The sequence below is a fragment of the Chiloscyllium punctatum genome, chromosome 1 (assembly GCF_047496795.1).
Source record: "Chiloscyllium punctatum isolate Juve2018m chromosome 1, sChiPun1.3, whole genome shotgun sequence".
Classification (NCBI taxonomy): Eukaryota; Metazoa; Chordata; class Chondrichthyes; order Orectolobiformes; family Hemiscylliidae; genus Chiloscyllium; species Chiloscyllium punctatum.
Genome location: NC_092739.1, coordinates 113,321,039 through 113,349,021, shown reverse-complemented (window position 1 = coordinate 113,349,021; position 27,983 = coordinate 113,321,039). Strand labels below are relative to the sequence as shown.

The window sequence follows — 27,983 nt, the reverse complement described above, 5'->3', positions numbered from 1 at the left end:
TTAACTCTGCTGATGTTGAACCGCTCAAAGTCAAACATTATGGTGCTGGAAACGCATAGCCAATCAAGTAACATCTGAAGAGCACTCCTGATGAAGAGCTTATGCTTGAAACAGCATCTCTCCTGCTCCTTGATGCTGCCTACTGGCTATGCTTTCCCAGCACAACACCTTTTGACCCTGATCTCTTGCATCTGCAGTCCTCATTTTCTCCTCCTATGCTGCACCACTGTTTGGTGCCCTGAATTTTAAAATTATTTTTCAAAGACTCAAAGTCAAGAAATTTGTTCCAAGTCAAATTATACTTTTGTATGAATAGTCATACATTGGTCATGAATTGGCCGTTATTTGGATTTGCTGTTTTAAAAGAAACCATCAGTCATTTTAAATACCTTTATATCTGCATGTGATTACATTCGTCAAAAATGGGTTGTTCTTCAAAGATAACAGAATGCAACTCTAGATCAGGAGATATATTTTACAATTGTTTTGGATCCAACTTTCTTGAGGATCCTTAGTTGAGGGATTTAGTTGCATTGGAGGCATTTCAGAGGAGGTTCCTAGACTGATTCCACAGGCGAGGAGCTTGCCTTCTTAGAGATAAGCAGTTTGGGCTTGTACTCTGAGTTTAGAAGAATAAAAGAAAATCTAATTGAGGTAAAAGGGATTGACAAAGTAGACATGGAGAAGATGTTTTCTCATGGGGCAATTTAGAACGAGAGGTCAGAGTTTTGGAATAAGGGATAGCAGATTTAAAACTTAGAAGGAGAAATTACTCTCTCAAGAGGTCATTTATCTGTGGAATTTATTATGTCAGAGTAAGGTGGATGCCAGGATATTGAGTACATTTGAGCAGGAGATAGGCAGACAGATGATTAATTAGTAATGGGTTGAAGAATTATGGGGATCAGGCAGGAAAGTGGATTTGAGGCCGAGATAAGATCAACCATGATTATATCAAGAAGCAGAGAGGCTCAAGAGGCTGAATTGCCTACTCCTCCACCATGTTCTCATGTTCAAATCTTTTCTGAGGGCAATTAACTAAACGTCCTAAACTGCAACCTTGACTAGGAAATGGAATTGCGTTGGAACTCGCTCCTACGGTCGATTGAACTGTAAAAAGGCTGTAATTGAATCTTTTGCTAACACAGAAAATCCAGTGGCTGAGGCAGGAAAGTGATGCTGTTGTATCTGAATTGAAAGTCTGTCTTTCACACATTTGGATTCTGATCCAGGAACTGTAATTTCTACCTTGCAGATTTCTCATGTGTTAGCATCCTTGCAGGCCGGCAACCGTGGAACTCAGGCTTGCATCACTGCTGCCAGTACTGTGTCTGGTATCATAGCTGATTTGGATACAACAATTATGTTTGCTACAGCAGGTACACTAAACAGAGAAAATGAAGAGACCTTTGCTGACCACAGGTAAACTCATCAATAATAGTTTTGCACCCCATCTTATATATTCATTGTAGTGTATTCCAAGGGTTAAAACAATTTACTAATAATTTGGCAAATTACAATTTCTTGGTATTTTATTATTGTTCAGTGAGAGAGCTATTTCTTCCTGAGAGCCCCTTTCCCATTATTAAATGATCCAGGGATCCTTCTAGATGAGGTAGTAGTTTACTTAGATTTTCTATTTTGTATTTTATTTTCACAACTCGTGATGCAACCTCCTTTACACGGAAATACCCCATGTGGACCGGGTGACAATTTTGTGGAATATCTTTATTCAACACTCAAATCGGAGTCTAGATTTCCTGTCATTTAGTTCTCAACTCCAATATTTTGTCCATCTATCTTCAGCTTCCTGCCCTATTCCAGTGAAACGCAATGATATCTTTTAATTAGACACAATGAACTCAATATTGAGTCCTGAAATCTGCAACAATTTCTGATCATAACCTCTCCCTCCAATTTTACAGAGAAGTTGTTGGTTATTTCTACTCTTCCCAGTCCCCAGTCCCCACTCCCAACTCCCTTTTCTCTGTCTCTGTCTTTGCTCTGGTCCCTGTGATAAACATCTATAATTTATTTTCCACTTCTGAACAGAAACATTAACTGTTTCTCTCACCACAGGTGATGGTTTCCCTGAGTGTTTCCAGGATTATTGGCTCTTATTTATTGAAAACCCATTCATTATATACCATCTTCTTAAGGTTGGGTTGCTTGGCAAAGAAATGCCGGTCCAGTTATAGGCCCAGTAATCATGAGTTTGAATGTGTTCTCTCCCTCTGGATCTTAGAATAACAGACAAGTCAAAGAAGGGAACTCAGCATTTCCTCTGGAGCATTTCCTTTGTATGTATAACTTACAAAACTCATCAGTGCACTCTAAATTATCATACAGGCTCCATTTTATCAACCCCTGAGTAGAATTTGGGATGGTGACCAAAAATGTCTTTTCAGTTGTAATTCTGTCAAGTTCTACAATGATGTCTGAGATGTTGTATGTAACAACTAATCACTGGATCTAAGGAATTATTGTCTCATTGAATCAGTCAGTTTTGACACTTCAGCTCAGTCTCAATGAAAGGAAAATTATTCTATCTTGTTCTATTATAACAAAACTCAGATCTGGGTATAAGCTGATTCTTGTTTTTACTATATCTTCTGTCATTTGTAAAATAATATTTATGTCACTTTTGGCTCAGTGTTTAGCAGTCTTGAATCTTGAAGGTTGAAAACTCAAGTTCCTTGAGTAGGCTGAGGGATGACCTTACAGATGTTTATAAAATTATGAGCAGCATTGATAGTGTGAATAGCCAAGGTCTTTTTTTTTCCCCAGGAGAAAGTGAGGACTGGAGATGCTGGAGAATCAGAGTTGAAAAGTATGGTCCTGGAAAAGCGCACCCAGTCAAGCAGCATCTGAGAAGCAGGAGAGTCGACATTTCGAGCATCCATTCGTGATGAGCTTATGCTCAAAACATCAACACTCCTACTCCTCAGATGCTGCCTGACCAGCTGTGCTTTTCCAGCACCACACTTCGACTTTTTCCCCAGGACGGGGCATCCAAACCTAGAGGACACGGGGTCTAACGTGAGAGGGAAATAATTTTAAGAAGGACCTGGGGGTTAAAATTTTCAGAGGGTGGTGTGTGTATGAGTGAGCTGTCGGACAAAGTGGTGGAGGTGGTACAAATACAACATTTTAAAAGGCATCTGGATTGTGAATAGGAAGGGCTTAAAGGGATATGGGCCAAATGCTGTCAAATGGAATAGATAAGACTCAGATGTCGGGGCTGACAGGTTGGATCCATAAGGGTCTGTTTCTGTGCTGTATGTATGACTCTTTGGTTAAGCTATAAATATGAGATGTACGAAAGGCAGTGGAGCTGCTTGAAAAAGAATAGGCAGGTTTACTGAGCCACCCTGCTGACTCTGTCAAAAACACACAAGATTGACGATTCATTGTTACTGTTTGTGGGATCTTGCAGCAAATTGGCTGCCACATCTGCTTACAAAACAACAGTGACTAGACTTCAAAAGTAATCATTGGCTATAAAATGTAATGGGCATGCTGCTTTCAATAAAATATGCAACATAAATTCAGGTAGCCCCCTTTCTTGTAACATTTGTAAAAATATTTTTATCAATTATCAACAGTAACATCTAGAACTTTGTCCTTCAACTAATTGTTTGCTTATCAAACTAAACAATGGCCTGATCCTCTAATCTGAAGTCTAACTCCTCAGATAGGTCTTTTGATGTGTTTTGGAGAATATCTTTGTTCGTGTAATTACATGGTTACAGATTTCATTTCAAACTACAACATCCGTAAATTTGTTGCTAAGTATTTAAGAGGCTTGAACGTTTCTCAACTTTATCTTGAATCAATTGCAATTATTTTAGGGAGAATATTCTAAAAACTGCTAAAGCTCTGGTGGAAGACACGAAGTTGCTTGTATCTGGAGCTGCTGCAAGTCAAGAGAAGTTAGCACATGCTGCACAGTCCTCCGTTGTCACAATTACCCGACTGGCAGAGGTGGTGAAATTAGGAGCTGCGAGCTTGGGTTCAGATGATCCTGAAACACAGGTTAAAAGCTTTCAGTATATTTTGTCATTTCTATAGCTTGATCTGTTGAACTTGACCTACAATCAGTAATTTACATTTTTTCTAAAAGTTATTTTATCGATTCATGAGATTTGTCACTAGCAAGGTCAGCATTCATTGCTTATCCCTAATTGTCCTCTGGTGAGGGTTCTTCCATAATGATGGGGTGTAGAATGTTCCAGCATTTTGACGATTTAGTGTCATTTCTACAAGCTGAACTGAAATCATCCTAGTTAATCATTAACTGAGGCAATGTTTTAACCATTTACCCAATCCCACCTCCATTATTTGGCACATCTAACTGATGCAACTAATAATATACAATATATGTTTATTTGATGTTTTGTATTAGTCTAGTCTCCTGTTTTGAATCTATTTTAGAGGGGTTCGATTGCATTTGCTTCAGAATAATTCTGATTACATTGGCTTGTTGAAGTTTTTTTCCATATATATGAAATGTGTAATCCATTAATACAATTGCTTTAAAACAGAAGCCACATTAATTGTCCACTTTCCATTCCATTAGTATGTTAAGGGTCTGCTTATACTTAAATCAAATTTGAAGTAAGTCAAACATTTCAGCATTTCTAAATATGTGAATTGCATACTGTAGGATTTTCATACATTGTTTTATAATCCTATTTTATATGGCAGTGCAATGAATCTTGTAAATGTTTTGGGAACTCATCTTTTTAAATAAACTTGAGCTGTCTGCTGTGTCAAAAGGTTATTTTATTTGCAATTAAGCAACTGTATGTTTGTTTCTCTCAGGTTGTGCTGATTAATGCAGTGAAAGATGTGGCAAAGGCCCTGGCAGATCTTATTAGTGCGACAAAAGGAGCATCAGGGAAAGCTTCAGATGATCCATCCATGTATAATCTCAAGAATGCTGCCAAGGTACTTACAGAAGAAATAGCAAGGTTCTCTTTATTCAAAGTCTAACAGCAACCTTGGACCCAGCACATTTCTGATAGTAACAGCTGTCAGCATTTGGTACTATATACAATTATTACATAATTATTCCTCAAATGTGAGCTTATATATGAACAGGATGAGTTTGGTCAATTGGGAGAAAGTGAGCATTGCAGATGCTGGAGATCAGAGACAGAGTGTGGTGCTGGTAAAGCACAGCCAGTCAGGCAGCCTGACCAACTGTGCTTTTCCAGCACCACACTCTTCGACCTTACATTTGATCAATTGGCAAGTTCTGTGCTATCCTCCCCCTGAGAATTGTACATATTGGTAATTCTTCCTCCTGTCTAGCCAATTACCCCTGGTTAGAGTTCCTCCACTGACTGATCCAGTGAGTAGCATCAGTTATTAAAGCAAACTTTGCAGGTGTACAGTATGTTTAGCCCTGAAAACTATACCACAGTTCTTTGAATGATAGTGGATATAAGTGATGTGGTTGCAATGTGTACCTGTAGATGTTGGTAAGTTTTGAGAAGGTGGGTACAGGCACCGAGAGAGAAAGCAGTGTGAATGAGTTTACAAAGGGTGTAATAGGGCCGCGATAACTGAAACTTGTGCCAGAAATGGTAATATAGAAACTGAAGACAGGACACAATGTTCCACTGGTAGAAAATGGAGGACACAAGGACAGAAAGAGTTACATTTTGAAGCAGCAGGGTGGCAGGTTTTTAAATGCAGTTGCCTAGATATTCAATTTCCAGATTATCTGTGACCAGATGTAACAGGATGCGCATTGAAACCCCAGTGGATGTCCAAGTGTGCTGACCTACAGTGGAATTATCCAGAAACTTTTGATTTCTGATGGGCAAATCCCCTGTTTCCCATGACCCTCAGCAAATGTTCCCAAGTCCAGCTCAGTCAGAGATTTTGGACATTTCTAGTATAATTACCTGTTGCTGAAGAAAAATGCATTTCATCTTGCACTGATCAGAACAAGAAATATGAAGTAAAGAGAAAACATTTTGTACTGAGGGAGAAAGTGCTGATTCATTGGCAAATGGACTCTGATATGCCATAAACATTGTTTTCAAATATACACATAGAATATTATACAAGCTGTAATATCATGTATAGAAAATACACAAGATCCTGTTCTTTACAGAGAAAAGAAGGACTCTGCCTTTTTCACAAAATAGGTGACAGCCAATTTCTCATTCATTTCTCAGGACAACACCTTAAGCAATCTGTGCCAAACTGTCCAATTTTAAAATTTAAACAAAGCTTGGTAGTGAATTGTCAGTGACCATTAAATGATGCATTATCCATGGCTACGCCTTTAATCAGATTCCACTTGCCAAGCAATCAGCACTTTATCTTATACAGTACAAACATAGTTTTCCCTTTAATATTTCTTGATCAACCTGTTCAGAGATGTTGTTACACAATGCGGTAACAGGTGGGACTTGAACCCACTGCCACTGCAAGATCCTTAGTATTTCTTGAAAATGACTGAGTGCCAAATAAAAAGTTTCTTTATAAAATTTTTTTTTGCTTAATTGGGAAGGAAAATCTACAGCTAGCATTAAACTCTGCCACTGTGATCAAGTGCAGTTGACTGAATAATCCAAAGCCTTGGTACTGAATGGCAAAATAGCTGCGAAATACTTAATCTCCGCTGATAGTGATGTACTTTACAAGTATACTCTGTTATGAAAAATTGCAAACCAGATAAAACTTATTTAGTAATCTTCATTTGGGCGGCACGGTGACACAGTGGTTAGCACTGCTGCCTCACAGCGCCAGAAACCCGGGTTCAATTCCCGCCTCAGGCGACTGACTGTGTGGAGCTTGCACGTTCTCCCCGTGTCTGCGTGGGTTTCCTCCGGGTGCTCCGGTTTCCTCCCACAGTCCAAAGATGTGCAGGTCAGGTGAATTGGCCATGCTAAATTGCCCGTAGTGTTAGGTAAGGGGTAGATGTAGATGTGGATGCAGGGGTAGGGGTAGGGGTATGGGTGGGTTACGCTTCGGCGGGGCGGTGTGGACTTGTTGGGCCGAAGGGCCTGTTTCCACACTGTAAGTAATCTAAAAAAAAACCACAATCTTTTGTGACAGTAGCTATTGTTTACACTTCCTCTGTACCCGAACCATGTTTTTTATGGGCTAACAGTGAAGTCTCATGTGGGCCAATGGTGCATATTTACATTATGGACAGGTTTCAAAACAATATGCAAAGGGAGATGAACATTAATTGTTACATTTAAGATTATCTTTATGACATTAATGGTTTTTTTTCCAACTGCATTTTATAAAGAGTAAATTATCTTAGCGAGTTTTAGAAGATTATCTTTCAGTTATCAATTCCTAAGTTGCTTATCTGGAAGCCAAAACTTCCACAAAAATCTTTCCATGAGTAACAGTTTAAGATTTTAGACCATAAGACACAAGAACAGAATTTAGGCCGTCCATTTCAGAATGAAAAGATATCGAAGGTAGTCTTTAGTTAAACATGGCAAATTTATTGCAGGTTGTTTAACAAAATGACTAAGCTTAATTTTTCTTTTAGTTCTTGGACTGATATCCAGTACTTGTATCCTGTTAGGTTATGGTGACCAATGTCACTTCACTGCTGAAGACTGTAAAGGCAGTCGAAGATGAAGCTACTAGAGGAACACGAGCACTGGAAGCCACTATTGAGCACATCCGTCAAGAACTTGCAGTATGTACTTTATTTGCTTTTTATAATGGTAGTCACATGTTTCCACTTCCTCATATCTTGTTAAATCATCTTGTTGGTTTTGTTCTCAGTGGGTACTTCTGCATATTGTCAAATGTGTTAGTTAGTAGCTACAGATAACAGAATAATGCATACACCCAATGTTGTTTGTTTACTGAGCTAGTTTTTGGCTACATTACATTTTCTTGGCCTATCTCTAATGTGAGCTGGTGGGATTGTCTTACGAGCAGAGATTGAGGAAGCTAGGTCTATATTTTATCAAATTTCTAGAAATGAGAGGTGATTACATTGAAGCATACAAAATTCTTACAGGATAGATTGTAGAAAAGACTTTTTCCTCTCACTGGCAAGTTTAGAACCAGGGACATATTCTCAAAGTTAGGGGATTGGCCATTTAAGACTGAGATGAGGGGGATATTTTTCACTGCAAATCATAATGGAATTCTCTATCCCAGAGAGCAATGGAAGATCAATTATCGAGCATGTTCAGAACTGACATCAATAGGTTTGTGGAGTCTAATGACATGGAAAAATATGGAAGTGGCAGAAGAAAGGAAAACAGTTTTGGTGTAAACATGATTGGCTATGATTTAACTGAATGGTAGAGTCTGCTTGATGGGCTGAATGGCTTATTCGAAATCAGAGTCTCCTCAGTTAGCCGAAAGGTGTTTCTCTTTTTTAGCAATAGATTAGGACTCAACTACAAAATAAAGTGGAAATGCCACTTTGTATTTATATGACTGTATGTCCTGAGCCTCCCAAACAGTTAATCAATACTTGCACAGAAAGGCTAAAAACTTTGGATCGTCTGCTACTTCAAAAAAATTCATGTCTCAAAAGGAATACCTTAAAGGTTGTAAAGAGATCTAACTTCTCTACATTCTTTGCATATGTTGGAGGTTCCAGATTTTTATAAGAGTGATTTTAAAAGAAAAATGTTATTTCATGCATCTGAATGAAAATGGATGAAATTAAAGCATTACAATTTTTTTTAACTTGTTCACTTAACTCCTCTTATTCCTTAGGTATTTTCCTCAGCAGATCCACCACCTAAAACTTCTACACCTGAAGAATTTATCCGGATGACCAAAGGCATTACCATTGCAACTGCTAAAGCTGTAGCAGCAGGAAACTCCTGTCGTCAAGAGGATGTTATTGCCACTGCCAACCTTAGCCGCAAAGCTATTGCAGAGATGCTTCATTCTTGTAAGGTATCTAATAAGCCAAGCTTCAGCTGCAAAATAGTCATTCATCTTTCTTGACAAAGACCTGGATAAAAGATGAAGCTTTAATTCTTAAAGGAGCATCTGAGTGTTACTTTTTATTTAAAGTGTTCTTGCTATTTCTAAAGGAAAGGTTGGTACTAAATATATCTTAGTTTCTTTTAAATAGGTTCTTTGCAAACAATGGTCAAGATGACCCGAGAGCTCCTGGGAACTTCCAGATGAAGGGCTTTTGCCTGAAATGTTGATTCTCCTGCTCCTTGGATGCTGCTTGACCTGTGCTTTTCCAGCACCGCACTTTTGACTCTAATCTCCAGCATCTGCAGCACTTGCTTTCACCTAGCTCCTGGGAACTGTCCAATTCCCATAAAAACATTTTGTAAATTTGAATGCAGATTTCTTGACCTTCACCCAGAGTTAGGAGAAATTGAGGACTGCAGACGTTGGAGATCAGAGTCTGGATTCCTGATGAAGGGCTTATGCCTGAAACGTCTATTTTCCTGCTCTTTGGATGCTGCCTGATCTGCTGTGCTTTTCCAGCACTCCACTCTTGACCCTTCACCCAGAGTTTTCTGGAATTGGTTGTTTTTTGGTTAGTCTGAAATGAAGATTTTGGCTATTTGTGATGAAGCTACAAGGTTTATCCTCCGGATTATCACTGGAGCAGGAGGTTGGGAAAATACTTGAGGTTTTGCAAATAATGCTTGATTTTACTATAACAAAAGATTCTAAGCACTACTGACCAAACATATTCTTTATAGGCAACTTGTACTTTAAACTACAGAATAGAAATTACCCCTTTCACTTATAACACAACCAGCAAACCCACATCATGGATATATTTAACCCTGTCCCTTAAGTAGTTATTTAGTTTTCCCCAACAAGATCCAAAGTGACTCTCAACTCCCACAGGTTTTTATTCTGTTCCTTTCCTTTCTCAGCTTGGTAACTTCAAACTTCAGATTTGTAATTCACAGTGGGGAGATTTCCTGGTGATTCTCCCTCCAGCATTAGCTAGACAAATCTGTTAGCCTCGTTTCAATTCCTCACAATTTGGCCTTCTCAATCGAAGGGTTGCCAGTATTCTTTTGCGGTGAGGCTTAGAAAGTTTAGACCTTCCTTAGGTGCTCCTGGCTGACTCTGTCTTTCTGAGACTTTGAGACATCCTGTAAGGAGAAAACCTTAGAGCTCATCTCTGTGGCAAAGTGCATCACATGAACATTATACCCAAGTAGAACCCAACTCTCTTTTGTCTTCAAACTAAATAGACAGTTTAAAGCATACTGCTTACAATTCAACATTCTCAATGCAGAGCAAATTTGAGAAGATTTGTAGCTCCAGTTGAGGTTTTGGATGTAGGTTTTCTTGCTGAGCTTGAAGGTTCATTTCCAGACGCTTCGATACCCTACTAGGTAAAATCTTCAGTGGGCCTCAGGCAAAGCAATGCTGAAAATACCTGCTTTCTATTTATATATTTGGGTTTCTTTGGATTGGTGATGTTATTTCCTTAGACCCCATCTACCACCCCCTGAGAAAAAGAACAGGATGTTATTTCACCACAGGAAATAACATCACCAACCAAAGAAACCCAAACATATAAGTAGAAAGTAGGAAGTTTCAGCAGTGCTTTGCCTGAGGCCCACTGAAGATGTTATCTCGTAGGGTGATGAAATGTCTGGAAATGAACCTTCAAGCTCAGCGAGCAAACCTACATCCAAAATTCTCAATGCTTTTCTTGGGACTTTGGAGACTGCAATCCAGCCATTGTTAAAACACAATGTTGCCATTGTCTCCAAATGTACATGTTGCCACATCCTTCCCAGAAAAACAATCTGCACTGCTTTAATCACTAACAGTTAAACCATTCAACCTTGCTGTCAGGTAGGCTTCAGAACAAGTCACATAAGTCTTTAATTCTACCTTAAGTCTTAACCTCAGAATTATATCAGGAGACAAAAGAATATGTCACCTTGGTTGGTTTTCCCAGTACAGGTGGGTTTGTGTTGGTTATTTGTTAAGTAACATTGAAATTGGTGATGAGAAAATTTAAGTTCTCCAATTTGATCAGTTGGGGGAAGGTTTGAGATGACAAATGACACCCATCACTTACCGAGAATTAAATAAGTGAAAATTCCAGGTGAAGGTAAAAATAATTGCTCTTTGATAAATGCATGAGATTCTTTATTTTCAATACTCGATTTCTCCTCTGTTCAGAATTCATTTCTAAGCAATATTTCTTTTATTGATTTTTCTCCCAACTTGTAAAGTGTATAAAACCAACTGTTTTATAGTCTGATTGTATTTTGTCCTGTTCTTTTACCTGAAACCGCTGAACTTGGAAGTTTAGCTTCTCATCTATATTGTAAATGCAATTTGGTGTCGCTTTATTTTTATTTATTCCTGAAGTGAGCATGAGCTTTTGCTATCTGTCCCAAACTGCCTTTGAGAAGATAGTGAGCTACCACCTTGAACTGTTGCAGTCTATGGAATTTAGGTCCATCCACAATGCCGTTAGGGAAGGAAACCAAGATTTTGACCTAGTGACCCTGAAGGAACAGTGATACAGTTCCAAGTCAAGATGGTGACTGGCTTGGAGGCAACTTGCAGATGATGGTTCCCATGTATCTATACTGTTCTTGTCCTTCCAGGTGGCAGAGGTTTTGCAGGTACTGTCGCAAGAGCCAATGGCATTATCTCCCCTATCATCTTGAATAATTGGGAATCAATTTAAACGAAACCAGTAAAACAGATTCAGTGCAGATGTTTCTAACATACGTAGAATTATACAGCACAGAAACAGACCCTTCTGTCCAACTTGTCCAAGTTTCCCAACATAAACTAGTCCCATTTGCCGTAACAGTGACATTTTTTCATGTCAGAAGTCAAATAAGTTTTTGGGTGGTGCTGCTTGTGAAAACTGAAAAAGAGCCCATGGAAGGCTCTTGTGAGAACAAAGCCAGATAATTAACAGACTTTATTACTGCATTTTTATAGCAAGCAGCTTATCACCCAGAAGTCTCCAGCGACGTTCAGACCAGAGCTCTTCGCTTTGGCAAAGAATGTTCTGAAGGATACCTGGCTCTACTGGAACATGTTCTTGTTGTAAGTAATCATTAAATTTTTACTGTCTTATAAATGCCTAAATTGGAATTAAATGAATGTGCAAACTTTATTATTCATCAGGTAGTTCTATTCTATTTATTAAAGTATTAAAATTTCTAATTCTAAATCATTTTTCTTGAAAGCATTTTCATAGAATTGTACAACGTTAAAGGATGCTATTAAGTGTCTGGTGTCAGCTCTTTGAAAGAGCTATTCAGTTGGTTTCATTCTGCATTTCTGGAGTACAGCCGTTATATCTTTTACAAATATTTGATTCCTTTCTTAAAATGACTACTGAATCCATTCCAGCAGTAATCTTTCAGGCAATGCATTTCAGATTGAGAAGTCCCTGTGAACAAGTAATTCTCCTCTTCCTTCTGGTTCTTTTGCTGATTACATTAAATCTGCATCCTCTGGTTATAGATGCTCTTATCACTAGAATGATTTGTCCCTGTTTGCTCTATAGAAACCCCTCTATAATTTTCAGCACCTCTACTAAACCTCCCCTTAATTATCTCCAAGGAGAATCATCCCCATTTCTCTCAACTCTTTTTATAACTGAAGTCTGTCATCCCTGGTGCAATTCTGCAAAATTGTTGCAGCTTCTCCACAGCCTTGACTTTAATATGTATTTAATTGTTTTCTTCTCCCTTCCTCCACTTGTCCATTCCACCATCATTGAAGGTATTGATCATTTGGGTCAATGGTTATTGGTCACTCTGCTAGATTCAGTTGCCCATCCCTAAGTGTAGACAGTGGTCACTGACTGGCTGTTTGACTTATGTGAATCACTGCTGAGCTCAATTTGGACTTCAGCTACTTGTAACATTTTTCTGTGAAGTGGCCAGGTGTGGGACCCTGGCTAACTTCGACTATGCCCCAACCCAGTGGAGTTGAAGCTAACTGTTGTTCCCCTGACACTGGTCATGGCAATCATGAACACGTTTTGGGAGTGGAACCTGAAATCTTCCAATTAGTCTCTTTAGAAGAGTTTTTCTCTGACTTTTTATTGCTTTGTCCTGTTATGTTTTTGTTGAATTACCTCTGTCTCTTTTCCTCCTGCATTTCATTCTCATTCCTTCACTATATTTCAAAGCCGGTGAGTATCCTCCGTCACAGCAGCATTAAATAGCCTGGCTGTGTTTGAATGTTATGCATGAGTTTGTCCAAATATAGAGAATTTAAACATAATGTGGAATGGATCCTTCCTACAGACAGTGCTGCAGTTGCTGTGATGAAATGCGAAACAGCAGACTTCTCATATTGCCAAATATGTGCAGATTCATGGTTGCCATACCACCCTCTATTGGTGCTGTAGAAGTTCTAACCTGGACTCCACTCACCACTCGGAAAATTAATGATCTCACACAGCATGATGCCTTGATGAGGCAGGCCACATAATATTGGCAGATACTGACGACAGTGAATTCAATGACAAAATAGTTGAACAGAAAAGAATGAATGTTTATTGCCAATTAATTCATTTGCAATAAAATTTTAACATCTTTGATTCGTATAACCCTCCTACTAAACTTGTTTTGAGTTTCTTCAGATGTGTGACAGGTGCATAAGGTACATTCTAAAGACATGACTGAGTTATGTAGATGTGAAATGATGCTGTCATTAGCCAATTTAAAATTTTGATTCTAGAATGAGAACTTCTTTTGAAGAAGTCAGAGGCCAATATGACATGGGTATATAATTTAACTCCTCTGAAGTAGCTCTTTGTTTCCGTAGTGAAATGATTCTCTCCCTTTTGTTTTCTCTACAAGTTTGCTTGTATTTATAAGCACATCTGTTTGTCTTTCCTTCAGACTGACATAAGCTGCATTGATTTATGGATGGGGCTGAGATATTTTACAGCATGTATGTGTTCTGATCTCTAGCTAATTGCATGTACTGTATGTGTAACATGTTGCAGTTTCTACCATATATGTACTTTGCGGGACTTTTTGTTATTTTCTAAAAATAGACCATTTAACCCTCAAGCCTTGTTCTTCCATTGAATGACGTTCTGGCTGTTTTGCAACACTACTCCATAAATGTATACTCTTGGGGCTTCTATTTAACAATTTTTAGGAAATAATCTTATGAAATTGTAAAATATTAAAATGCATACAATTATTGGAAGACTTCCATCATTCAGTGGGTTCTTTACTTCAACTTGCTACCTAAGAAAAGTACTGCAGGAAGATATGATTTGGAGGTGCTGGTATTGGACTGGGGTGGACAAAGTTAAATATCACACAACACCAGGTTATAGTCCAACAGGTTTATTTGGAAGCACTAGCTTTCTGAGTGATGGTCCTTCATTAGGTAGTAGTGAAATTGAGAGGAACATTTAGAAAGATATTTACCACTCTTTGTAGATAATCCCTAGGCCTGACTTCTGAGTTCAGTCCCAGGAGGCACTGACTGCCTTGGCAAACCATTAGGTCCATAGATATCTTCAAGTATGGTTAAAGAATGACATGTTTGTCCTTTTATAATGAGGCAGATGGTGTAATTCTGTCTGGAAGTCTGTGCAATACCCTTAATTCCTCAGGTATTTGCACAGACCCTTAAAGACCAGATGGGTGCTCTGCAAAGCAATTTCTAAATGATTGTATGGCCATCGTGATCCTTCCTCACAAACTTGTGTAGACTTTCTTCAGCTCCACTTGATGCATTTAGAAGTACTTAAACCAGTTGCTAAATTGGTAAAAGCCTCTCAAACTTTTTGAAAGGGAATGCAGATTTGTGACGATAATTAAATTAAAAGCTAATCCTTTTCACTTTGTAACTTTGTAGAATAAACATGAGTGTCAAAGTGTGTGATATATATTGTTTAGCTAATTATATGATGATTATTTGTGAATTACCTTTTCTTCCCCTTCCATTCAGTATTTTTGGTCTCCTTTCTAGATTCTTCAAAAGCCATCGACAGATCTCAAACAGCAGCTGGCAACATGTTCAAAACGTGTGGCTGGTTCTGTCACAGAGCTCATCCAGGCTGCAGAGGCTATGAAAGGTAAGGAAGTGTTTTGCATTGAAGTTAAATCTTGGAGTTCCAGGTATCATTATTGACACGTATAAAGAAAAGCACTTTGTTCAGAAAAAACAAAATAGTTTCAAGTGAAGGCAGAGATCAAGTCTCGTATTGGGTAGTGTTGGGTTCTAATGTACTGGTGATGTAACTTGTTCTCTTTAAAATATAATACAGAAGATAATTTTCATGAGCAGCTGCCCAACTTTATAGCTATTTTAAAGCTAATGTTACTGTTAAGGACAGAAGGAACTGCTTTCATAGTTGGTATGTTACTAATTTTAAGGCTTATGGGGAGATAAACAGAGAAGTGGAATTGAGGCTGTAATCTGATCAGCCATGATTGTATTGAATGATAAAGCAGGCTTGAAGGGCCAAATGGCCAACTTTAGTTCCTAATTCTTGTGTTATATTGTGAAGTATTACTCACTGAAGACCAAACATATCCCATATTGAAACTTAATTTGAAGTGAAACAAAGTGAATCCTAGCCAAGGTGCTGGTGCTGGTGCTACTGCCCTGACCAACAATCTTTCGCTCTTCACCCACCACCCCCCCCCCCCCCCCCCCCAACCAAAAAAAAGCAAAAGGGAGTGATTAGATAATTGATCTAATGATCTAAATTAATCTTTAATTTTATTACTGATCATTTCAGCTAAGTTCTTCAGATGCTAGCAATCATCGTCAGGTTCCAAAGAAGAGCTATCTTGGACTCAAAACATAATGTTATTGTAGAATTTTTGTTTGAGTTGGTTAGTTGATCCTCTGTTCAGGAAATCTTTCATTGTTGCAGTTACATTTTTATATTTGAACAAGCACATTAAATAAAACAATCTGACATCTTTAATTTTAACTCAACTTTTTGTGAACTAAATGTACTTCTACATCAGGCATTCATTTTGGCAAAGTAAAGGAATTGGGTTGGGTACACTCCAAAGTAGCAAAATTAACATCTCACTGTTGTGCAGTAGTTCAAAACACATAGGAAGGAAATTTATACACCAGAAATTCCTTTGCACTGAATTAATGTGATAAATTTTAAGGCTGATAATTTGATAGTTTATGGATAGCTTTCCAAGATATGTTGGTGAACAATTTGTAACGATGTCGTCATTTTAGAGATCTACATGTCTGAATGACTTTATATGGATTTTTTCAGTGAACCTATTGAAGCCACAAAATTCTGGATGAAAATATGTGCTGAAGTAGATAATAATGTGCTGGAGAGTTTGCCTTAGTTGTGGGTTGTGGCAAATCTGTACTGAGTTTTCTATGATTCATAATAACCAGCCACAGTTTAGCAATTATGTTCTATTTAGTTTTTTTAATCTTTTATAGGTGTTGAAAAGGCAGCCTTTTCATTGATTCTATAATTATTTGGATTGATTATTAAATTATTGCCTTCAATTGTTTATTGTATTCCAATTTCAAAATAATAAATAGGATGAACTTTCTCAGACAAAAACTGCCAAGAATAGTTTCTATTTTATGCTCCAGATTTTTGCAAATGATAAAAGTAAAAGCCTTGAGCCTTGTATATCTGGATTAACTTGAACACTTTCTGCACTTTTTTATGATGTGATCTGTGCACAATTCTGGATAGAAATTGAGTTATGATCTTCAATTTCAATTCTGCCTACCAGACCTTCACTGATGTCTAGTATTGCAGATCACCCATGTCACTGGGACTCTAGTTCCATGCTATTTAGAATGCTGCTGCCAAAGCTGGTCAATGCCAGGTTGTGGTACTAAATACAGCGCAGATCATTTTGGATGACCATTGTATTTTCTTGGAGAACTATTATTCAGGCCAGTCGGAATATGCACATAAAAATAGAGGAGGCTATTGAACAATGCAAACATTACAAGAAAATTATTTAAGAAATTGTTCTTGGTTGATCAATTTTTGCTTTTTCCTTCACATTTGTTAGGCACAGAATGGGTGAATCCTGAAGATCCAACAGTTATTGCTGAGAATGAGTTGCTGAGAGCTGCTGCAGCTATTGAGGCAGCTGCCAAGAAACTTGAACAGCTGAAGCCAAGAGCTAAACCCAAGGTGAAAAAATATCCATATAATGAAACAAAAACTGCATTATATTTTTTTTCCTGGGTTTATTGATCTAGTCAGTGATCTACTGCGACGTGGAATAGTATATTATTTCCTGGTAATTTTGTTTCTAAGTCATTATGTTGGTCTACTGCTGATATAATGAATGTATTCAATGCGAAGTTGGGCTGCGTAAATAGAGTTTGATTCACAATCTTTTGAGCTAGTGGACTTCAGCTGGGACCGTATCAAGGATGCTAGAGTTGACCTTGACATTGTGATCTTTATCTAGTGAGAGAACTCCAAGTAAATACAGGGACGTTAGGAGACTACTGGACTGGATCCAACCCTACCATTCCCTATAGTCTGATAACCTCTTACATTTGCTGTTGAGACTTGCACCTTTGCAGTGAACCTGAGGATCTTTATAACCAAGAATTCAAAAACTGAAGAGATTGGAGTGTACTGACAGTGCAGGAGACCGACTGCTCAGTAATTGAAATTGATCTCATTCAAACTATTCAAGCCTGTAATTCTTATGACCTTGATATTACAGAAGCTTTTTAGCCTTTGTATGAAGTCTGATGTAAATGTTCTGACTTGAGCATAACTCCAGATACAATTTCTACATAGTGGATTATTTCAACAACAAATATGTATAGAGAATAATCAATATTTTGTGACCAAAACCTTTCACTGTACAAATAATGTTACAAGAGACTGTCTGATATGTTTGCTATATTAGGTTGTTAACTAAAACTCAACGATATATCAAACATATTTGTACAGTTTCTTGACTTTACAACATTTTGTTTTTTATTTGTTTAATAAAAAACCTAGAAGTTATTTTTCATGTTTTCTACTCAACTTTTTATCTAACACCTTTGTAGTATACTGTAGAATGCAATCTACTGAAGTTTCGTTTACAGGACTTTAGTTTACATTTTGGCACAAGTTCTCCAAATTTCCCAGCTACTCTTGAATTCAAACTCATTTTGTTTGATTTTTGATGTGACAGTGTATTGCCAATTAATATTGTATCTTTTCAATATATTTCCATTCGCATCTAATCTTTTGTCATTTTCTTTGTCCAACAGCAAGCAGATGAAAGTCTTAACTTTGAAGAACAGATCCTAGAAGCAGCCAAGTCAATCGCAGCAGCAACCAGTGCCCTCGTGAAAGCTGCATCTGCTGCTCAAAGAGAGCTTGTGGCACAAGGCAAGGTAAGAAGTAACTCTGTGTCACATTAAGTTAGTTCTGCACTAACGTGCGTTTCGTCAGCGTGAATTGGCTATGGCATGATTAACCAATCGTGGGCGTTGCTTGGATAACACAAACTTTCTGCTGAATAGGTATAGCGATTTTCTATAGCAATCTTCTACAACACGATTTTCTATAGTGGTTTTCCATAGCATGATTTTTTTTATAGCACGATGTCACAGAGGAATATAGCTGTTGTGTTATAGCAGAACAACCTGTATTTTAATGAGTTTTCCTCAATGCATCAGTGCCTGCTTTCAAGTCAATTTGATAATGCCTGTGGAAAAAACACAAGTGTCAGCATAAGATTGAAATGAAAAAAATGGGAGGAAATTGTTTTAAACACCAAGTAATTTTTTTCAGGAAAGCATGTAAAATATTCTCAGTATAAAACCACAATGTAATTTGTATCAATTTAGTAATGTGTAAAATAGTTTCATTTCAACAGCTGGTATTAGGACCAATGCACCCCAGATTTGTTTTGGGATCAATAAACTACTTTAACTATTGTAACAAGATTAGTTGTTAATGTGCTTTCTACTCCTCCCCCTTTATTTAGAAAGGGTATTATTTTTCACCAAGTTTACTTAAATGTGCTCACCTGAATAAGTTGTTTCATTGTAAGGTGATGAATCTAAATAAAAGCATGGCAAATGTTGGAGTGTGAGGGCTCTAATGACGATGCTAGTGTCCTGCCAAAGATCTTGATTCAAGTAGAACCTTTCAAAGGGATATGTCATGATATGTCTGACCAGGTTGATTTTAAAAACTTCAAGAAGGATTTCTTTTCCACCACAGGTTGGAGCTGTACCAGCAAATGCAGTGGATGATGGCCAGTGGTCCCAAGGCCTCATTTCAGCAGTGAGTACAATAAGATACCGTCTTCTCCACTTCCAATGTAATCCACCTGAGCATTAATTATTCGGTGACCTGACACGCTATAATTTTTACAAAACAACGAGACAATAATGCATTTTGTTGTTGTAATTTTTAAACTAAAATAAGTTTTTGATTTAGAACAGATTATGCAAATTTGAATTTATTTATCAACCTAAATAAAACTCCTCCTCTTGTAGGCTCGAATGGTTGCTGCTGCTACAAGTAGTTTGTGTGAGGCAGCTAATGCAGCAGTTCAGGGTCACGCCAGTGAGGAGAAGCTGATCTCTTCAGCCAAACAGGTGGCAGCATCCACAGCTCAACTTTTAGTGGCCTGCAAAGTGAAAGCTGATCAAGATTCCGAGGCCATGAGGAGACTCCAGGTATCTAATGTATATCTATCATGTGAACAAATTTATGCAAGAAAAAGTTTAAAAAGAAATCACATCTGCAAATACAATTGACACACATAAATGTATGCATATTTTCTTCTCCCTACTTCTCTCTCATCATAAAGGATGAGCAGAGACTAATATTCTATCGTATTTCTAATGGAGCAGATATGGTTAAACAGTGTAGGATCATTGCGGATACAATAATGGAGGTGCAAAAACAAAAGCTTGTTCATTTTTGTAAATGAGTCACAGCCATTTGGATGTGGCCACAATTATTGTGTTGTGTGTGTGTGTGTGTGTGTGTGAGAATCCATTTTGTTGTAACATCATTTTGAATATTCGTTTACTAAATTTGTGACCCACTTTCAAAAATCAGAGCAAGAGAATATTTTGTATTAAGGATATCAGAGGAGGAGCTACATAATAACTTTGGAGAAGTTCAGTCAGTTCTTCCTTGTATATAGAAAGGGAAAGTGCAAGAATAGCCAGACATATTAACAGGTGAGGAATAGAGGGATATGGACCATGTAGAGGCAAATGGGATTAGTTAAGAATGACATCGTGGTTGACACAGACATGGTGGGCCGAAGAGCGTGTTCCTGTGCTGTACTGTTCTATGTCGTTCTTGTTCACTTAACTACTGATGGTGGCCACACTAATTTGTTTGTTTGCCTTTTATAAAAGGGAAGCCTGTGACTTGATTTTTCTCTGAGTATACTCGAGATTTCCTTTAAACTTTTGGCTTTCGTTTTAATCAGGTTATTTTTCAATGCTTAAATAATCCATGATTCCATATCATTATTTAATTTTGTCCTTTTTCATGCTTTTTTATTTTCTATGTTTTTATTCTAAAATATTTAATCAATCTTTTCAATGAATTAGTCAAGTGAGAAACGTTTCCGTTAAAGTTTGGTCTGTTGTGTATTGTGCTTTTGAAATGCCCTACTTTTTACTTTTGGATATTGTAAAACAATACACAGCACTTCTGCTTAATTTTAGCATATTGTCCTTTAGTGACAGAAATATTGTATTCATAGAATCCTTAAAGTGTGGAAACAGGCCATTTGGTTCAACAGGTCCACGCCAAAAAGCATCCCACCCAGACCCATTCCCTTGCATTGTCCATGACTAACCCATTCAACCTGCACATCCCTGAACACCTAACCTGCATATCTTTGGATGTTGGAGGAAACCAGAGGCACCCAGTGGAAACACACACAGACATGGGGAGAATGTGCAAACTCCACACAGACTGAGGGTGGAATTGAACCTCGGTCCCTGGTGCTGTGAGGCAGCAGTGCTAACCACTGATCCACAATCCTGAGATTACTACTCTGTTCATCCTGCCTTTTAGCTTCAACTTAATTCCCTATATTCACTTTTCAGGAACCCATTGCTTTTCATAGATCATAGAACAATACAGTACAGCACAGCACAGTACAGTCCAGGCCCTTTGGCCCTTGATGTTGTGCCGACCTTTTATCCCACTCTAAGATCAAGTTAGCCTACATACCCTTCATTTTACCATCTTCCATGTGTCTATCCAAGAGTCACTTAAATTCCCAAATGTATCTGACTCTACTACCACCACAGGCAGTGCATTCTACACACCCACCACTCTGCGTAAAGAACCAACCTTTGACATCTCCCCTAAACCTTCCTCCAATTACCTTAAGATTTATGCCCCCCCGTGATAAGCCTTAGTCCTTCAATCCAGGCACTACCCTGGTATATCTCCTCTTCAACCCCTCTAAAGTTTCCACGTCCTTCCTATATTGAGGCGACTAGAACTGAACACAAGATGCCAAGTATGGTCTAACCAGAGCTGTATACAGCTGCAGCATAATCTCACGGCTCTTAAACTCAATCCCCTTGCTAATGAAAGCCAACACGCAATACACCGCCTAACAACCCTATCAACGTGGTTGGCAACTTTGAGGAATCTATGGACATGGACCCCAAGATCCTTCTGTTTCTTCACACTGCCAAGAATCCTGCCTTTAACCCTGTATTCAGCATTCAAATTCAATCTTCCAAAATAAATGACTTCACTTTTGTCCAGGTTGAACTCCATCAGCCACTTACCTGCCCAGTTCTGCATCCTGTCAATGTCCTATTGCAACTTACAAAAGCCCTCCACACTATCCACCAATCCTCCAACCTTTGTGTCATTGGCAAACTCACTAACCCACCCTTCTTCCTTATCCAAGTCATTTATAAAAATAACAAAGAGCAGAGGTCCCAGAACAGATCCCTGTGGAACCAAGCTCCAGGCTGAATACTTTCCATCTACTTCTACCCCCTGTCTCCTATGGGCCAGCCAGTTCTGTATCCAGACAGTTTTACGTCTCTGGTAGTCAAATCATTGGAGAGGATTCTGAGAGACAGGATTTATTGTTACTTGGAGAACCATCGTTTGAATAGAGACAGTCAGACAGTATATTGTATAGAAAGGTCCAGTTTGACATTGAGTCTATGCTCTCTTATGGACTGGCAATATCAAAGTGGAATGGAGTACTGAAATTAACCTCAATGTCCTCAAGCTAGGAACTAATTAGTTTGAGTTTCCTGTTTCTGATCAGTGACTGTTATTAGTGCAAGGACTGAACTCTTTTTCTTTTAGAATGGTTTGTTGGCAATCAGTGTCTAGATTACCATTTGATACGTTGTCACTTGAATGAAGGGCATTCAAGAGAATGGTACTACAGCAAGGTGTAAGAGTGTGTTCTACTATTTGTCTGTCTCAGGAGAGGAAGGCCAAGAAGTTCAGGGTGTCCCAACATGCAATTCTTTTTCAAATTCTATCATTAGCTAAAATCTCTCAATGCTATCAAGCACTTGGAAAATTTGAGTTCTTCGTGTGAAATCCCAGTTACCTTGGAAAGCAATGAAACGATCAGTCCTCAGCAAAGGACTCACCTTCATCCCCCTCCGTCCACGCATCAATGAATTTAATACACGCCGTGACATCGAACAATTCTTCCGTCCGAGCTTCCGAGCTTACTTTCACAATCAGGACTCCCGCCCACCTTCCGAGGACCCCTTCGCCCACCTCCAACACACTGCATCCACCTGGACACCCTGCGCTGGCCTATTACCTGCCCTCGACCTCTTCATTTCCAACTGCCGCCGGGACATTAACCGCCTCAACCTGTCTGCCCCCTCCCCCACTCCAACCCCTCACCCTCACAACACGCAGTCCTCCAATCCCTCTGCTCCAATCCCAAACTCACCATTAAGACAGCGGATAAAGGGGATGCAGTAGTGGTCTGGCGCACTGACCTCTACACTGCTGAAGCCAAACGTCAACTCGAGGACACCTTCCTACTGCCCCCTCGACCGTGACCCCACCCCCCATCACCAAACCATCATCTCCCAGACCATACAGAACCTCATCACCTCAGGAGATCTCCCACCCACAGCTTCCAACCTTATAGTCCGGGAACCCTGCACTGCCCGGTTCTACCTCCTTCCCAAGATCCACAAGCCTGACCACCCTGGCCGACCCATTGTCTCAGCATGCTCCTGCCCCACTCAACTCATCTCTACCTACCTTGACACTGTCATATCCCCCCTAGTCCAGGAACTCCCCACATACGTTCGAGACACCAACCACGCCCTCCACCTCCTCCAAAACTTCCGTTTCCCCGGCCCCCAATGTATCATCTTCACCATGGATATCCAATCCCTCTACACCTCCATCCACCATGATCAGGGCCTCCAAGCCCTCCGTTTTTTCCTCTCCCGACGTCCCCAACAGTACCCTTCCACCGACCACACTCATTCGTTTGGCCGACCTGGTCCTCACCCTTAACAATTTCTCCTTTGAATCCTCCCACTTCCTCCAGACCAAAGGGGTAGCCATGGGCACATGTATGGGCCCCAGCTATGCCTGTCTCTTTGTTGGCTACGTAGAGCAGTTGATCTTCCGTAATTACATCGGCACCACTCCCCACCTCTTCCTCCGCTACATTGATGACTGCATTGGCGCCACCTCGTGCTCCCGCAAGGAGGTTGAGCAATTCATCAACTTCACCAACACATTCCACCCTGACCTTAAATTTACCTGGACCATCTCTGACACCTCCCTTCCCTTCCTGGACCTCTCCAGCTCCATTAATGATGACCGACTTGACACTAACAATTTTTACAAACCCACCGAATCCCACAACTACCTGGATTACACCTCTTCCCACCCTACCTCTTGCAAAAATCCCGTATTCTCAATTCCTCCGTTTCCGCCGGATCTGCCCCCAGGAGGACCAGTTCCACCACAGAACACACCAGATGGCCTCCTCCTTTAGAGACTACAATTTCCTTTCCCACGTGGTTAAAGATGCCCTCCAACGCATCTCGTCCACATCCCGCACCTCCGCCCTCAGACCCCACCCCTCCAACCTTCAGACAGAACGCCCCTGGTGCTCACCTTCCACCCTACAAACCTTCGCATAAACCAAATCATCCGCCGACATTTCCTCCACCTCCAAACAGACCCCACCACCAGGGATATATTTCCCTCCCCACCCCTTTCTGCCTTCCACAAAGAACGTTCCCTCCGTGACTACCTGGTCAGGTCCACGCTCCCCAACAACCCACCCTCCCATCCTGGCACTTTCCCCTGCCACCGCAGGAACTGTAAAACCTGCGCCCACACCACCTCCCTCACCTCTATCCAAGGCCCTAAAGGAGCCTTTCACATCCATCAAAGTTTTACTTGCACATCCACTAATATCATTTATTGTATCCGTTGCTCCCGATGTGGTCTCCTCTACAATGGGGAGACTGGGCGCCTCCTAGCAGAGCGCTTTAGGGAACATCTCTGGGACACCCGCACCAATCAACCACACCGCCCCGTGGCCCAACATTTCAACTCCCCCTCTCACTCTGCCGAGGACATGGAGGTCCTGGGCCTCCTTCACTGCTGCTCCCTCACCACCAGACGCCTGGAGGAAGAACACCTCAGCTTCTGCCTCGGAACACTTCAACCCCAGGGCATCAATGTGGACTTCAACAGTTTCCTCATTTCCCCTTCCCCCACCTCATCCTAGTCTAAACTTCCAGCTCAGCACTGTCCCCATGACTTCTCCAGACTTGTCCTACCTGCCTATCTCCTTTTCCACCTATCCACTCCACCCTCTCCTCTTTGACCTATCACCTTCATCTCCTCCCCCACTCACCCATTGTACTCTATGCTACTCTCTCCCCACCCCCACCCTCCTCTAGCTTATCTCTCCACGCTTCAGGCTCACTGCCTTTATTCCTGATGAAGGGCTTTTGCCCGAAACATCGATTTCGAAGCTCCTTGGATGCTGCCTGAACTGCTGTGCTCTTCCAGCACTACTAATCCAGAATCTGGTTTCCAGCATCTGCAGTCATTGTTTTTACCTAATTACTTTAACTAGTCTGATCGTTAAAGCCCCTATGAAAAAAGGGACAGAAGCAGGCCACTTGGCCCATTTAGTCTGCTCCACCTTTCAATGAGATCATAGCTGATCTGATAATCCTCAACTCCACTTTCCTGCCTTTTCCCTTAAACTTCAATCCTCAGTTCCCTTACTGATTAAAACATCTGTCTATCTCAGCCTTGAAAAAATTACTCTTTCAAGCCCTTGCTTAACTTTCTGGGGGTTAGGTGGAACTGTTGATTTGAAGTTCATTAGAACAGCCATAATAAATGACAGAGCAGGCTTGAGGGGCTGAAGGATCTACTGCTTCTAAAGTATGTTCATTTAATGCTTATATTTTGACATTTTGTGTTTTGGAATATGATTTTGCAGGATAACATTTTTATAACTTGCATTACCAAGAGTTTTAATGCCAGTTTATTTCTGCTAATTATAATTATTGTTCAGGAGTAGAGCTTTTATTGTGGAAGTCCATAGGCAGAAGTTCTCCCAATGTTGCCCCAACATGTAGACAGTGTTGTGCGAGCATTTTCATTTTGACTCTTAGTCTGCACCATTTTTTTTGTAGACTGCAGGTAATGCTGTGAAGAGAGCATCTGACAACCTGGTGAAGGCTGCGCAGAAGGCTGCAGCATTCAATGAGCAAGAGGAGGAGAATGTTGTGGTGAAGAGTAAGATGGTCGGTGGTATTGCGCAGGTGAGTGAATAAATTAAGCTGGGGAGGTGTTGTGCTACTGGATCAGCAAATCAAAGCCCATTCATTCAGATTCCTTCATGAAGTTTCGAGAATTTGAATTCAGTTTAATAAAGTTACAAATACAAAGGAAGCAGCCAGACTATATTAAATATCCAATTGGTCGCCAGTGTCCTTTCGGAAAAGAAATCTGCTATGCTTTTCTAGTGGGGCCTATGAATGATTCCATTGTCACACCAGCATGACTGACAGTCTCTTAATGTTACTCGATAACAACATTGCAATGAGTATGTTGTCCTCACATTATCAAGAAGAAATGGCCAGTCAATGCATCCTTGCCAGCGAATATCCACCTCCTGAGAATTGAGTAATTAAAAATTGCATCTTTCTGTGACGTTACTGTGATGTGTTAATAGGAACTTTATTTGTCTCTTTCTTGAACAGATTATTGCAGCCCAGGAAGAAATGCTGCGAAAGGAGAGAGAACTCGAAGATGCCCGTAAGAAACTAGCACAAATTCGGCAGCAGCAATATAAATTCCTTCCTTCAGAACTTTGTGACAAAGAGGAAAATTAATTGCAATCTACTAAAACAGCTAACATCTAATCTCGGCCAGGCATCTACAGCTAAAGATTTGAGCTAAATAAATCAAAGTGCGGCCAGATTCTCTTTAAAAGGTCATGCAATAAGTTCTTTTGTAATTTTGCAATTTGTATGCTAACGGTGCAATAGGCGATTCACTTGCTATGTTTTTCTTTATCCTATAAAAATTTGTTCTGCACATGTTCAATCATGTTAAACATGTTATATTTGCTCTTGAGCACAGAACAGAACGATTAGTATCTGCATGTGCATCAGCACTGGTATGAGATGCAATGTATGGTTGCAGTATTGATGCAAATTTGCTGTAAAGCCTGTGTATGATATCTTTTTTTAAGTACTTGGGGTCAGAAGGTATATTTGATTATTCCAAAGATGTTGCAGATGAGCTGTGTGTCCCAGTAGTGAATGGTTTAAAGCCAGTACAAACAGGGAGTTAATAAATGGGACAACCGAAACAGTACGTCACATTCATGAATTCTAAACTCCACGGTGACTAGATGATACATATCATTAAAATTCCATAATGGAAAAATACTCCCTATAATAGTAATATTGCCTTAAATTGGGTTGGAAATACTGTGTTTTGGGGGAAATTAATGTTACTTTCTATCTTTCTATTTTTTAACCAGATGTACATGAATTAGACAGTATTTTAGCAGGGTGCCTTACAATCAGACAGTGCTTGTTTAATCTACTTCTGGCCTTTAAAACTGCTGTGTTTCCAGGAAAGATTGGAATATTTTTCCATTAAAAGAGTACAAGTTCAAAATTTGTTGTGCGCCAAAAATTTATGTTTTGAAAATATTTATAGGTGTTGCCTATAATTAATTTAATACCAGACAATAACATTTAACAACTTAAACCATTTGAACTGCAAGCTCAGTGGGACATATTTAGCAGTTTAACAAAAAAGATGAATATGCTGCTTCAATTTTTAATTGCTGTCATTCAACTAACTTTGTGTCCTATGTGTGGTCCCTTGCATAAGCCTTCACCTTCTCTTGTTTTAGCACATTACATACAAGTGTTTGTATTTGTTAAGTAAGTGGACTTCTTAATTGCAATAACATAAATTAATATATGCACTTAACGGTGTGCATCGTTCGACTCAGATCTGTGTTTTTGTGATCAAGTTTACATTCTGCATTAATGGGAATGTTTAGGCAATTATGCATCATTTTTCTATGGTTCCTGGAAACATGCATTTTAGGCCTCTCTAGGATTCTTCAAATACCAAGTCTATTTCTATATCTAGTTTGCAGAATTTGCCTCGTTCATGTTATTCCTGCAAATATAACTTGTTACTTATGCTCCATTGCCTTTAAATATCACTTTATTTTGATACAACATGCTTCTAATAACAGGTGATGAATACCAACTTTCCAATACTTTTGATGGCTACTTGTTTTTATTTTACAATTTATTTGGTTAATAAAGTCGGTTTCCACTATGGCTTGGACTTTGTGCATTTTTCAACTTTATTTTACTACTTTGATTAAGAAGGTCCCTGAGATACTTAACATTAGGACCTGTTTATTCAGACTGTTCCTACTATTGTTTTAAAAACTGTTTCCTTTCATTTAACTATGCTTTTAATGTGATCTGTTTAGAATCTACTAATGTAGAATCCTCTTCTAGACTAAAATTGGAACGTA

At 39.4% G+C, this 27,983-nt stretch overlaps 1 protein-coding gene across 7 annotated transcripts in view; it reads left to right on the top strand.

Annotated features, from left to right (window-relative positions):
* Nucleotides 1-27,780, top strand: part of LOC140478845 (talin-1) — a 259,303-nt gene extending 231,523 nt beyond the window's left edge. For all 7 annotated transcript variants that reach the window (XM_072572382.1, XM_072572322.1, XM_072572364.1 and 4 more), the window contains 13 exons: nt 1,256-1,422; nt 3,852-4,035; nt 4,825-4,950; nt 7,565-7,681; nt 8,725-8,910; nt 11,917-12,024; nt 14,929-15,034; nt 16,980-17,104; nt 18,193-18,318; nt 19,154-19,216; nt 19,432-19,614; nt 25,600-25,728; nt 26,170-27,780. In XM_072572382.1, the coding sequence (XP_072428483.1) occupies nt 1,256-1,422; nt 3,852-4,035; nt 4,825-4,950; nt 7,565-7,681; nt 8,725-8,910; nt 11,917-12,024; nt 14,929-15,034; nt 16,980-17,104; nt 18,193-18,318; nt 19,154-19,216; nt 19,432-19,614; nt 25,600-25,728; nt 26,170-26,301 (1,752 nt within the window). In that variant the 3' untranslated portion in view covers nt 26,302-27,780. The remainder of the gene's footprint in view (nt 1-1,255; nt 1,423-3,851; nt 4,036-4,824; nt 4,951-7,564; nt 7,682-8,724; nt 8,911-11,916; nt 12,025-14,928; nt 15,035-16,979; nt 17,105-18,192; nt 18,319-19,153; nt 19,217-19,431; nt 19,615-25,599; nt 25,729-26,169) is intronic.
* The last annotated feature ends 203 nt before the right edge of the window (nt 27,781-27,983 follow it).